The following is a 14,488-nucleotide window of genomic DNA, read 5'->3' on the forward strand; positions in this document are numbered from 1 at the left end:
AGTAATAGTTATTCATAGCCACACACTCATAATCATCTCAACAACACAACTCCAATAAGGTGTCACGCAATCCAGAGGAAGTCCTCAGACGTTGAAAGGTGGTAGGCTATGAATAAGGTTTGAAAAGTTACCTTTGGATAAACAAAATTTTAGCTTCGTGTAATTGACCTAGCCGCTCCTCACTCTAGCGGAAATGTCTTTAATTACAGATCGTTTTGGACTATCAGGCTTTACTGAACTCCGTCATGCGAACGTCAAAAGGACAGCTGATGACACCTATGGACGCTGCCCTTCATCGTGGGAACAGAGGTTGTGCCAAGTACTTGCAGCTGCATGGAGGAGTTCCTGCAAGCAAGCTCACAGACAAAGCAGCTAAGATAAAAGGTGGATCTCATAGGTAAGGCACAAAACAGTTTCAAATCTAGGATCTCCCGAGCAATGAAAACACGTAATAATTTTGTATTACAGTCCTGTATGCCTTGAGTGTGTTATTGCAGGAATATCTACCACTTATCTCCTTCTATTTCTTGAATTCATCGTTGCTCAATGTAAATGTTTGATTGTGAATTACGTATAAATTATCGTTGTGCTTTCCTTATCGTTACTAACTTAACAAATATGGCTTCATTTTCATTGTTAGAAGTTCTTTCACAGGCGCCCATGGGAGCAGCAGTTAACTTGAGAGCACACTTTATCATCGAGTCATATTTATACACCCGTTAATTTGGAATTTTTATTGTTGATGCTGTTGTTGTTGTTGTTGTTGCTGTCGTCTTTTTAGAGGCTTAAAGTATCATGGCCGGTGCTCAGTGCATGAAAACTGTGTACTTGTAGACATCGCACAGTACAAATATCCCAGAACACGAATAGAAAGGAAGAGATCAAATGTTTTTAATTTTAACAGCACCCTACAATTTTTTGTGTACTCCCAGCGTCATCAGCGCAATACACTGCCAGTCAGCAGTTATCTTTTACATAATTACACCTAATGAATAACAAATGCTTATGTACTTCAAACATAACGAATGTTTAGATATTTTTATTCTATTGGGCACAGATTTCTATGTCGCTACCATTTGCCCCACTTACTATCATATCAGAATTACATAGTTCATGCCTAGCTGGTCTTGTGAATGTTGTTGAAGTCTGTAGAGAAATATATCTGACGGAACTGAATTACGACTAGCATGTCTATCTAGCGTACAATTCTCGGTGCGTCCACGTATTTTAGTTTCAGACTGAGGGCCGTCAGTCTTGTAAGACCAGGGAAGCTATCTGGTACAAGATGCAGTGGACCCGATCACGAAAGCAAAATCCGGTTGAGGATGTTTCCACGCTGACCACATGGCACTTCAGTATCTGCAGGCCGTTAGGACGGACAGCAGTCGTCTTGGCAGGCCAAGGTGGACTATATGTGCTACGAGTTTGGTTTGATTTGGAACAGAGTTATCCAGGCTTAGCCATTCTAGAGTATGTGAAATCAGGTAACAAAACATCCCAGATTTTTTCAAACATTTGTGTGTTCCATCGTATGAAGTTCGAACCGGCTTACAAATGTCCAGAATCTATCTTTTGGTAATCGCCAATTTATGGGAGCTCTTTGCCTATTTGAAAATCACATCTATATTATATTCCCGTTAATATCCGAATTAAGTGTCCTTTTTTTCTCCAATGTTTTAATCCTGTAGACTATTCTTCTTTTTCCAGCGCTTTGTCCCACGCCTGTGGGGTCGCGTACACGTGGATTTGGCCCTGTTTCATGGCCGGATGCCCTTCCTGACGCCAAGCCTATGGAGGGATGTAATCACTATTGTGTGTTTCCGTGTGGTGATTGGTGGTGTGGTGTGTTGTCTGAATATGAAGAGGGAAGTGTTGGGACGAACAGAAATACCCAGTCCCCGAGCCAGAAGTATGAATCAGACGCGATTAAAATCCCCGACCTGGAAGGGAATCGAGCCCGGGACCCTCTGAAGCGAAACCATCAACGCTGACTATTCAGCTAATGAGTCGGACTTAATCATGCAGACTATATATTATGTTTTTAGTACTTTTTAGAGTTATTTATCAGATTATGTTTGATATTATATATATTAAGATTTAATTTAGTTACCTTTGTTTAATGTATTTAATATTTTTCCTTGTGGCAGTCTAGAATGTCAGGAAAGTCATTTTCTCAGTATATATTTCATCGACAGCAGCAGTCCTGTTCTAGCGAATGTCTGCGTCAGAATATATGTCTATAAAATTACCTTTGTTCACTATTTGCATATCATTCACTATTAGTCTCAAAATAACTGTTATTTCATTTAGACCCCATATCCTAAGCTATGTACAGGGGTTGTCATTTGATCATCTGCTGAAGTTAGCCAATCAGATCGCTTCGCGGGCAAATTCAAATGAGCTAAATCTGCACGAGCACCAAACACTAACACGCCGTGGGCTTCAGCCAATGCCATCGTAGCGTGCTTGCTGTGGACCGAGCCTATCAACAGGGAGGACCTTGTTCAAGTCCCTCCCCTGGAGAAGTGTATTTGTTCTATTGGCGCTCTCAGGCCGGTCATAATCCACGTGCAGATTTAGCAACACCGCCTCGCACGGCTCGCGAAGCGATGTGATTGACTAATTTCAGCAGCTGATAAATTGACAACGGCGCGAGATATCGACTTATTTTTTTAATTGCATATCAGTATAACCAACACTCTAACGTTCATATACGTTGTTTCTGACCACTCCGTATAGGCTTGTACAAAACTATTAAGAAATTAATTAAGGACATTGCTGATTAGTACAGTTTTACAGACATGGGGGGCAATAACTGTGCACAGGGAATTTGAAACTGAAGATCTCAAAGAATACAGATCTTTTTTGAGATTGGTGTTACATCAGTTTAAATTTTTGCTTGAAACGATAACTCCCAAAATTCCTCTTCTGCCCAATGTCCACGATAGGTTCCAATTCCTTGAGCCATTAGATTCATAATCTGAACCTAATCAGCAAACAGATTTTCTAGTATCTTCGATTTTTTCTCTTCTTGGTTGTATGTCGATCGCAAGTCTTTAATTTTACATTTTACATCTGGTACACCAAAATCAGGTACATTCATAGCTTGTACCACTTATGATAAGTACCACCACGCATGTTTCTGTCTTTGTACACAGCAGATTTGAAGTCCCATGAACATTCGAGTGTTTTATACTCTTGAAGAATTTTAACGTTGTTTCACTACTCCGTTTAGCCATTGTTATTTTTAATGTCATTGAAGAAATCGAATCAAAGATCGTCAGACGATACAAGAACACTCCCACACAATTCACTTGACTGATTACACTGACCAAGTGAAGAGCGAGTGAAGCGCCGAGGTGAGTGGGCAGAAGGTGGGGGTACTTATTCGGCCAAGCGGTTGGGGCACGTTCCTATCCACTGCCCCGCCCTAATCACTCGCTCTCTACTAGGTCTGTACTTATCACATTAGCCGTGTGGTCGGCCCAGTACTCTGTAGGTGTAATTCCGGCTTAAGTGGTAGGTAGATTTATTAACACGTAAAATAACTCCTGCGGGACTAAATTTCGGCACCATGGCGTCTCCGAAAACCGTAAACGTAGTTATTGGGACGTAAAGCCATTATTATTATTATTATTATTATTATTATTATTATTATTATTATTATTATTATTATTATTGTTATTATTTGGCCTTAACGTGCCCAAGTTACATGACCATTGCGATCAGCTACCACACGTTAAGGACACCACAGTTCCACATGCTACCCAGATACCCGACCATTAAAACCCCATGAGTACAGTCATAAATTAGCACAAGGTTGCTAATGAGAGTAAAAAAAACACTTTTGTGGTTAGCTCAGGTGGCTTATACCAGATGACATGGCGCGCGCGGGTCCTTCAAGGCCGTGGCGATTTGCCGAACCTTGGCTTCCGGAAGAGTAGGTAGGCCCTTGTCGTAAATCAGGGGTTGTAGGGACCGCCAGTCGAAAGGGTCGTCCTGTGGTGGTGTGCCCCCGTCGTCGTTGTCCCTGTCTCCTTCTGAAAAAATCATAGAGAATGTGTGTGTGTGTGTGTGTGTGTGTGTGTGTGTGTGTGTGTGTGTGTGTGTGTGTGTGTGTGTGTGTGTGTAAAACACTTTAGTACTTCCAGCTTTGCTAAACTTATAACCATTATTTTGATATTTATGCCATACAATTGAATTTCACAGGCAAACCGTATCAGAATCGCAGTCGGAACCCTACACAACTCCTGACTGTGTGCAGACCATCCCACTTCCAAGAGGAGGGATGTCTCTAGCAAGCAGTCCAATGGGAGAGCTTCTGCACGATGCACGCCACTCGGAAAGTAGGACACTACAGGTAGATTATTGTTACTAATTCTTCATTTGCATTGTCTGATGATAATATCATTATGCTCTATCACTCCTATTATCAGCTCCCAATATTGCAGGTGCGCCTCAATGATGACGTCGCAATCCGCCATGTTGAGAGAATAGATCCTCCTGTGGTGTGCAGACATCGGACATATGATGATGACAGTAGTGAAGAAGAACGCTTGAGAAGGCGCCGGAGGCGACGACGTCGGGAACACCGTCGGATGGAATATAGTCTGGACCGTGACAGCGATATTACAGACGAGGAAGCTCGACGGCGAAGACGACATGGTAGGAGACGTCGCGAGCCAAGTGATACCGACAGCGAGGAGCAGAGGCACTCGCGCAGACGGAGAAGGGGGAGGACGCGGTCTAGTGAAGATAGTGATAGTGAGAATGAAAGAGTTAGGTACAAAAGAAGGTCTCGTGTTTCTTATCAGGATAGTGACTCGGAACACAGGCGGAGTACAAGAAGTAGAAGTAGCAAACGGAAGACGAAGAAAAATGAATCTGACAATGAAGAAGAAGACGATGATGAAGAAGAGGAGTTAGCTCAACAGGATGAAGATGAGGCAGAGAGTAGTTCCGCTGACATTGAGAAAAGGAAAGTCCATGACAGAAGACATATTGAAAAGACTGAAACGCAGAAGAAGAGTAAAACGGTGAACAACCAAACTTCAAAAAAGAAGCAGGAGAAAAAACAGAAAACTAGCAAAGAGGGTGTAAGTTCTGATCGAAGAAGCAAGAAAGAAGTCATCAAAGAATCTCAGGAAAAAGAAATTAAAGTCCGAAAAACTAAGAGTAAAGTTTCCGATTCAAGGACTAAAGTTACAGAGACTGATACCCACCACTCCGAAGCAGAAGTTGAAGAAAAGACTGAAAGTCTTTCGAAGCAATCGAGTGAAGGAGGAACTAGATCAAGCCACGAAGATGCCAATGGCGTGATCGTGACCCACCAGGTAGTGACTGCATTAGTGCATAGGGAGGAACACCACAGCAGATCAGAAAGAGAGGAAGGAAGTGGATCACTCTCTGCTAAGGAAGAAGGAAGTTCCAAACATGACACTGACTTGAGCAAAGGTCAAGGTGAAGAACTGGATGAAAGGAAAAGTAACGGTCAAGGAAGTCTTGATAAAATATCGACTGTGCATAGTAGTGACCCTGAGAAGGACCTGGAAGATAAAATCGCAGACAATGAGACGAACCAAGAACCAGATAACGATATTGTGTGTGCAAAAGATTCCACTGAATCCGAAAAAGATAAGGAAAATGATCTAACTCTAGAAGATGACGAAAAACAGCAACAAAACGAGTCTAGTCACGATGATGCAAGTGAAGAACAGAAAACTGCTTTGAGTAAAAGTAAGGACAATTCTCCGGGTGAGGTTACGGTAGATCAACACGTAATGAAATCCAATGAGGGTGGAAATGTAGATGAACACACAGAAGAACAACAACAAGAAGACTCTATCCGCCACATAGCTGAAGTATCCAGAGAAGAGAGTAAATCTAATGAAGATGAAGAGGGTGTAGATCATGCAATTTCTTCTGATAAGGACGCTGTATATGATGCGGAGAGAGAAATGTCTGCTGAAGAGGTAAGTAAGGCTATTTCCAGTGGAGAGAGAGAAAGTAATGAGGAGAAAGTATTAGGTGCGGAGCTAGAATGTGTGTCAAGAAAGGAAACAGAAAGTGAGTGCACAGAAAACGTTTCGGAAAAGGAATTAGATATCGTTCGGAAAAGTAGTAAGTCTGACCAGGATAAGGCTGGTGTGGAAGATTCTGTGACACCTGATGAAGGAGTACAGGATGAAGAAGGAGGAAGCGAACTCGGTGGAGAGAAGTTCGATGAAGATAAATCCACCGAAGACGGAAAAGAACAGATTGTTACTGATGAAGAAGAGATAATAAAACCGGAATCATTGGAAAAAGATAAAGGGGACAGTGACGATTTTGAAGATGATCTGGAAGGTGAACAAGAGGATGAAGGAGAGGAGGAGGAAGAAGAAAAGCAAGCTGGAGTGGAAGATGAGGAAGATGAAGACGGATTAGACGAGGATGACACGAAACTTGACACAAATGATAGTATATCGATTAAGCAACAAGATAGCTTAGAGCAAGCCAGCATGTCCAGTAAAGACGAGGAAACGATTTTAAAACCAGCGTTATCTGGGAGGGAGGAAAGGCGAAAGGCTAGTCAGGATCAACACAAGCCACATGACAGTGGCGGTGAACATGAGAGGGCTGATAATGAAAGTGAAAGCGAAGTGCAGGAACTCGATAAGGACAGTACTGAGCGAACACTTTCTTCTCGAAGTCGAAACGGGGACTCAGGATTTGAACCCTCCCCGAGACGTGACAAACCTGAAAAACCTATGAGAGCAAGGAGTCAGCCACATGGACGAATACCAAGGCCATGTCGAGACGGCGTGTCAGACGATGAGCGTCCAGATATCAGCACGGTGTCCGTCACGCAGGCAGTGCAAAACAGCATGAGAAAGTAAGTACTTTTCATGTTATTTGTTTACATTTTGCTTTAAGTCGCACCGACGCAAATAGGTCTTATGGTGACGATGAGAGAGGAAAGGGCTAGGAGTAGAAAGGAAGCGACCTTTGCCTTCATTAAGGTACAGCCCCAGCATTTTCCTGGTTTAAAAATGGAAAACTACGGAAAACCATCTTCAGAGATGACGACAGTGAGGTTAGAACCCACTTTCTGCTCGGGTTCGATTCCCGGACGGGTCAGAGGTTTTTAATTGTAATGATTAAAATCCCTGGCCTGGGGACTGGGTGTTTGTGACGTCTTTAATCTTTCCTTCCTCACACACAACATTCCATACTACCGCCATTCAAATTACATGCAGGTTCACACAATATGGTGTCAGTAGGGACAAAAGATCCACATGGGTCGATGCCCCGAACAAATAGCAAAAAAAAAAAAAACTCTCCCGAAGGAAGTGCTGTACATTGGGATTACCAACGTAAGTGACTGTGACAAGGAATTTGAACATACAGTAGAACTGTGTTCGAGTTCTATAATAGATATGAAATATAAACCTCTATGAAAAATGATCTTCCTCTTCTTCTTCTACCGCTTTTCCCACACTTGTGGGTTCGCTGGTGTGAACTGTGTCGCACATGTGAATCTGGCCCTGTTTAACTGCCAGATGCTCTTCCTGACGCCAACCCTATTTGGAGGAGTATAATCACTATTGCGAGTTTCTGTCGTGGTTGTTTGTGTAAATTGTCTGAATATGAAGAAGAAAGTGTTGGGACAAACACACACACATAGTCCTCGAGCTAGAAGACGCAATTAAAATCGCCGAGACAGCCGGAATTGAACCCGAGACCCTCTGAACAGAAGGCCTCAACGCTGATCTGTCAGCCAAGAAGTCTTACATGAAAAATCGGACATGAAAAATAATCAAATTAGGAAAACTAACTTCTATCAAACTCAAATTCACCCACCTGTTGAAAACGGTGACGTTTGGGCTTCACGTACAAATAGACAAACAATGGTTGAAAATATATATAATAGGCAGGAGCAGCAAGTTTAACATTATTCAGCAATGATGACGACGGCGACGATGAATGATGATTGTTGTTGTTTTAAGGAACAAGACATCGAGATTATCAGTCACTCTGCGCCGAATTCATATTTCTGGTGGCATAAGACCGGTATGAAATGGAATGGCGTATTGGTTTTAGTGCCGGGATGTGTCCAAGGACTTCGGCTCGCCAGTTGCAGGTCTTTTGATTTGATCCCCGTAGGCGACCTGCGCGTCGTGATGAGGATGAAATGATGATGAAGACACATACACCCAATCCCCGTGCCAGGGTAATTAACCAATTATCGTTAAAATTCCCGACCCTGCGGAATCGAAACCGGGACCCCTGTGACCAAAGGCCAGCACGCTAACCATTCAGCCATGGATCCGGACATAAGACCGGTTATCCTTATCTACACGAGCATTTATAAATCAGAATCAGTCTTTGAATCAAAGTGACAAGAAATAATAATAATAATATTAATAATAATAATACAGGGCGAGTTGGCCGTGCGGTTAGGGGCGAGCAGCTGTGAGCTTGCATCCGAGAGATAGTGGGTTCGAACCCCACTGTCGGCATCCCTGAAGATGGTTTTCCGTGGTTTCCCATTTTCACACCAGGAAAATGCTGGGGTGTACCTTAATTTTTTTTGCTAGGGGCTTTACGTCGCACCGACACAGATAGGTCTTATGGCGACGATGGGATAGGAAAGGCCTAGGAGTTGGAAGGAAGCGGCCGTGGCCTTAATTAAGGTACAGCCCCACCATTTGCCTGGTGTGAAAATGGGAAACCACGGAAAACCATCTTCAGGGCTGCCGATAGTGGAATTCGAACCTACTATCTCCCGGATGCAAGCTCACAGCCGCGCGCCTCTACGCGCACGGCCAACTCGCCCGGTGTGTACCTTAATTAAGGCCACGCCCGCTTCCTTCCCACTCCTAAGTCTTTCCTATCTCATCGTCGTTATAAGACATATCTGTGTCGGTGCGACGTAAAGTCAATTGTAAAATTGTAAAATAATAATAACATTACAGTAGTATTGTATGTATGTTCAGTCCGTCAGCGATTCCGCTGGTGGGATCCTCAACAACTCTGCCATCAGCTGTCATAGATGGCCTAGGCATCACTGAAGAGGCGTACTAGGGAAATGAGGAGTGAGGTAGTTTCCCGTTGCTTTCCTCACCGAGCCAGAGTTGCTATTACATATCAGTGCCAAGCCCACTGAAATGCATACACCAACTGACCCTATGAGCAACATTTTCACGCCATTCATAGCAGGGACTGGCTGCATAAGGATTAGCATTACTAGCATCGCTCATACCTCAGTCACTTTCATATTGTCAAAGCCAAGGGTAAGACAGAGACGACCTATGAAAATAACAAAATTGCTCTAGCCTATACCAGAAGACATAGTGCACTGTAAACACTAGATCCTGCCAGCAAAGGCATACAGTAGTATTATTATTCTTTAAAGATAGGTTCTTGAACAGATCCTTAATATTATGTAGAAGAAGGTAGCATAGTAATGATCAGGGTCGATGATTTCGTTGTATGGCTCCTGAAATCAATTTTCATCACCCTCGTAATAATCCCCGTCGTAATTGTAATTATGTATACCACCTCGTGTCGTTCGGTCACTTCAGGCAATGTTCATACACATACCTATATAGCAGAAATGTTGTATTTATTGAATGGTTACAACAAAGGGTGTCTTGTATTCTCAAGGGAACTAAACCCTTCAAATAGCAGCCAACATATACGAGTTTGATCGATCCACAATTGCAACAAGGCATGAAATTATTGGACTAAACCCTTATCATTGCCAATACAACCCAGCTGAGCTGATTGATCACAAGTAAGGGTGACGGAGCAAAACAGGGAATAACATTTTTTTTTTTTTTTTTTTTTACAAGTTGCTTTACGTCGCACCGGCACAGATAGATCTTATGGCGACGATGGGACAGGAAAGGGCTAGGAGTGTTAAGCAAGTGGCCGTGGCGTTAATTAACGTACAGACCGGCCATTTGCCTGGTGTGAAAATGGGAAACCACGGAAAACCATCTTCAGGGCTGCCGACAGTGGGGTTCGAACCCACTACCTCCCGAATACTGGATACCGGTCGCACTTAAGCGACTACAGCTATTGAGCTCGGTAAATACCATATTCAAAATGATCGACGTAGGTAACAAAGTAACTGACAATGTAACACAGAAAAACTGGGAAACTTGCGTACAACACGGTGAAAAACTACCTTACAACAGGAGTAGCCTACTTAATTTTAGAACATTTACGTGATGAAATATTACAACCCATTATCATAAATTTGAAAGAGACGACGATGACGGAGAAAAATTCCAAAGTGATGAAAATTATAGCGACTACTGTGAAATCATTGAGGAGCCACTGAAATTAGTAGATACAATAATAGACCTGATACATTCTCATTTTTCAGCATGTTTGACGAACGTTTACCTCACATCCTCTTAATTTAGCCACTTGTTTCCATAACACCATGCTATATATACCGTATTTATCGCTGGATCAGAATAACTTCAGAAATGTTCGTTGTTTTCGTCATCATTGTACTCGAATGAGTTAACTCTTGTGCTGATTGTTAAATAGTTAATTCCTATCATTCCTGGTGGAGCATAGGGCACATACAAGGGCTCTCCATCTGACTCTATTCAGGCCCCGATTTTAGTAGTTAGCGCCCTGGGCAAACAATGTTTAGCCGCCCCAACCCCCACCCCCTGCTCGTTTTCCTGTTCCTCTAAAAAATAATTGTTTACAAAATAATTTTACAGTTTTCAATATTATGAGTTTTAAAACAGCACATTATGCAAATACAGTTAATTCTCATAATTAAACATATCAAGCCAAATAAGAATCAGGCTGTTTTTCTTTTTCTTTAAAAAGCCGTTGGTTTGTATGTAAGTAAATAATTTTAGAAAGAAGACACATTTCCTTTATAAAATTTAAATATATAGATTAAATTCAGGTTTTAAAGTTATGATGATGATGATGCTTGTAGTTTAAAGGGGCCTAACATCGAAGGTCATCGGCCCGGTTTTAAAGTTAGAATAGTTCAAAGTGTTTTATATAGGCTAATAAAATAATTGGAATAATTTGTGGTATGTAAAATTAATTTGAGTGTAATGAATTTAAGACGTAATTCACGCAGGCCACAATTACTCGATCCACCAGCCACCGCCCCTCAAAAACTGGCGCCCTGGGCAAATGCCCAGTCCGCCCATTTGTAAATCGGGGCCTGACTCTATTTGCTGACATAGTTTTGATATTCTTCCAGGACTTCCCAACTGACGCCGCCTCCGCTTCCACTGTTCGACGCCATGTTATCCTTGGTCTCCCTCTTCTTCTAGCCCCTTGTAGATTCCATTCAAGAACCTGTTTTGGAGTGCTGTCAGGACCTTTACGCTGTGTGTGACCTTTCCATTTCCATTTACGTCCTGTTGTCTGGATTTCAGCCTTATGTTGTTGGGTACGCTCCCACAATTCCTGATTTGATATAATACGTTGTATGCGGCCATCGCACTCCTAGGATGGTTCTTAAACATCTGTTAATGAAAGTTTGGACCTTGCGTGTTATCTCTCCAGTCATCTTCCACGTCTCACACCCGTAGAAGAGCACTGATTTCACATTTGTCTCAAGGATCCTCAATTTACTCTTTGTTCTCAGTTCTCTTGACTTCCACACCGGCCAGAGCTGGGCAAGCTCCGTTTGGCCTCCTCTAGAAATAATTCTTCCTAGGTAACAGGAGTTGTCAGCCCGCTTTATCTCGTTCTCTAATACCAGTGGGTTCGTGTTTCTGGCATTGATCCTTACCTCATTTGTCTTGCCAATGTTTGTTTTGAGTCCCACTTTTTATGCTTGGGCCGATGACCTTCCATGTAAGGCCCCTTAAAACAACAAACATCAACCTTTTATACTTCCGTTTCGAGGTCTTTCATTTTCTTAGCAAATGAAATGAATATCGTATGGTTTAAAGTGCTGGGAGTGTCCGAGGACAATTTCGGCTCGCCAGATTCAGGTCTTTTTCAGGTCTTTTGATTTGACTCCCGTAGGCGACCTGTACTTCATGATGAGGATGAAATGATGATGAAGACGACACATACACCCAGCCCCCGTGCCAGCGAAATTAACCAATTAAGGTTAAAATCCCCGACTCTGCCGGGAATCTAACCAGGGACCCCTGTGACCAAAGGCCAGCACGCTAACCATTTAGCCATGGAGCCGGACATTATCTTAGTCATGTGTCTAAACGAGTGAGATAATAGACATATATTATCCGCAAAGTCCAAATCTTCCAGGCGATCCGTCATCCCCCATTGTATTCCCCTCTGCTTCCCTTCAACCACTTTTCTCATGACCTGATCTAATGTCAGTAAGAACAGCAAAGGTGAGAGCAGGCACCCTTGTCTCACATCCGACTCTCCAACATGTTCCACTTGGGAGGTGTAACCTCTGTACAACATTTTTACCATGTCGTTGGAACCCCATATCCCTGCATCGCTCTCCAGATTGCTTGGCGCTGTACAATATCAAAAGCTCTTTCAAAGTCAACGAATACCAAGTACAGTGAAGACTTGTATTCACGAAGGCTGATTTTATCCTTTCCCATTTTCCATTCACTCTTTTTTTGGGCCGGATCCTGTGTTATCTAGATCAAGTGAACTGTACTTAATCTTCAGCTTGATTACAAAATCCTTTTTAACTTCAGCATCTTTCAGTTTTTCGGCGTTGAATTTTCTCTTTCCACTTCTATTATTTCCTCAGTTTACTGCAGCAATCTTCACTTTAACTACAGCTATTACCAGGTGGTGTGGTCGCTCGCTTCCACAATAGGCGCCTTTTTTTTCGAGTGTCTAAGAGGGATCGCCTCCACGTCTGGCTGATTGCAAAGTGATCAATTTGATTTTGTGTTCTCCCATCGGGGGAGACCCATGTTACTTTGTGACATGTTCTGTGAGTAAAAATTTATCCACCAATCACCAAATGGTCATTTAGGCAGAATTCAACACAGCGCTCTCCATTGTCATTCTGGACTCCCACTCCGTGTTTCCCTAGAACGCTATCCACCCCGTCATGTTTATTCCCAGTCTTGGCATTCAAATCAATTTATGGAATTTGAAGTTAATGAAGATTTATTTGTTGGTGAGGGAATATTATTTAAAAAAATATAGTAATTTATAATGGCGAATAAGATAAGAGTGGATGAAAATAGTGTTACTAAGGTTATAATCACTATGATGATGACGATGAATTGATAATTTAGATCAACCAAGGTTTAGAGGGTTAGCAGGAGTCAAATTATCAGGATCTCCTAGTATATAAGGTTCAAAAAGAGTGAATAATAGTAGGATGGCTACTATAATGATAAACCCAAAAATGTCCTTAAAGGTGAAATAAGGATGAAATGGAATTTTATCCGAGTTTCTATTTAAGCCTAAAGGGTATTTTGTTCTCTTCTTAATCTCTGCCAGAACATTTTCAAGCTCTCCATAAAAATGGTCCTTCTCTTCCGGCTCTACTGTTTCTGTTGGTGCATAGCACTCTACCAGATGAACTCTTGTCTTGAACCGTGCTGTAATGATGCGGTCTGAAACAGGGTTCCAGTCAAGGGTGCATTTTTGGGCTTCTCTTGTCAGCAACAGTCCCACTCCGCTTTGGTGGTAATCATATTCCTCCTTTCCTGAATATAACAATGTTTTGCCATCTCTCAACCGATGCTCTCCAAATCCATTTCATCGTGTTTCACTCAGTCCAAGCACCATCAACTTATAGCGATCCATTTCCTTTGAAGTCTGTTCCAACTTTCCTGCTTTGTACATTGTTCGCACATTCCGGAAACCAATTCGAGTCCGAGTATTCGTTCCAAAAGTTGTCATCGAGATATCCGTCCGGTTTACTTTTGCATGTGTTTCTGTAATACTTGATTCTCGGGTGTGCAAGTTATTAGCCCACAGCACCCAAAGCCCAGTGGATAGGCTGCTTCCTATAGCCTCTAGGCATGCTGAATTTCTGTCAGGGTTTCTTCCCTTAGCTTTTGGAGAACAAACTCCCTATACTACAAGGCAGTAGCTTCACCAGAGCCCCGTTAGCCGCTATTTTCAGGGTTCCTGTAAGGCCTTCACAGCTACCGTAGCGGTCCCGGTGCACACGAGGTCTCCACTGTACTTCACCCTTACAGGCATTCCCCTACTTCTAACGTTGCCCATCTCCCACGACGTGGACGAGGGGTTGGACTTATGGGAGACCTTGTGCTGATACTCCACTTTAATGACTTAATATTGATGTTACTTTTGTTCTTCTTGAAGAAGGATCCCAGACATACCAACTTTAATGTATCTGAAGTTAATACATGGTACAAGTTCCGAAGGTACCTATTAGTTCAGCAAAAACCGTAACTTTCCGAACACCGAATGGGAGCATTAGTCAGTGCATTACTTTTAACGAATATTGTAGAGTAGAATGTTTAATTAAGAAAAATGTAGACCAACTAAAAATCGTTATATTATAGTAAGCCAAACAAACGTATACTAACCG

At 42.4% G+C, this 14,488-nt stretch overlaps 1 protein-coding gene across 1 annotated transcript in view; it reads left to right on the plus strand.

Moving 5' to 3' along the window:
- LOC136863560 (uncharacterized) overlaps window positions 1–14,488 on the plus strand; it is a 274,361-nt gene that overhangs the window by 241,221 nt on the left and 18,652 nt on the right. Inside the window, exons 7-9 of the mRNA XM_067139940.2 lie at window positions 210–397; window positions 4,210–4,360; window positions 4,452–6,874. Of these exons, the coding sequence (XP_066996041.2) occupies window positions 210–397; window positions 4,210–4,360; window positions 4,452–6,874 (2,762 nt within the window). The remainder of the gene's footprint in view (window positions 1–209; window positions 398–4,209; window positions 4,361–4,451; window positions 6,875–14,488) is intronic.

This window comes from Anabrus simplex, chromosome 2 (genome assembly GCF_040414725.1).
Source record: "Anabrus simplex isolate iqAnaSimp1 chromosome 2, ASM4041472v1, whole genome shotgun sequence".
In the NCBI taxonomy this organism is placed as follows: domain Eukaryota; kingdom Metazoa; phylum Arthropoda; class Insecta; order Orthoptera; family Tettigoniidae; genus Anabrus; species Anabrus simplex.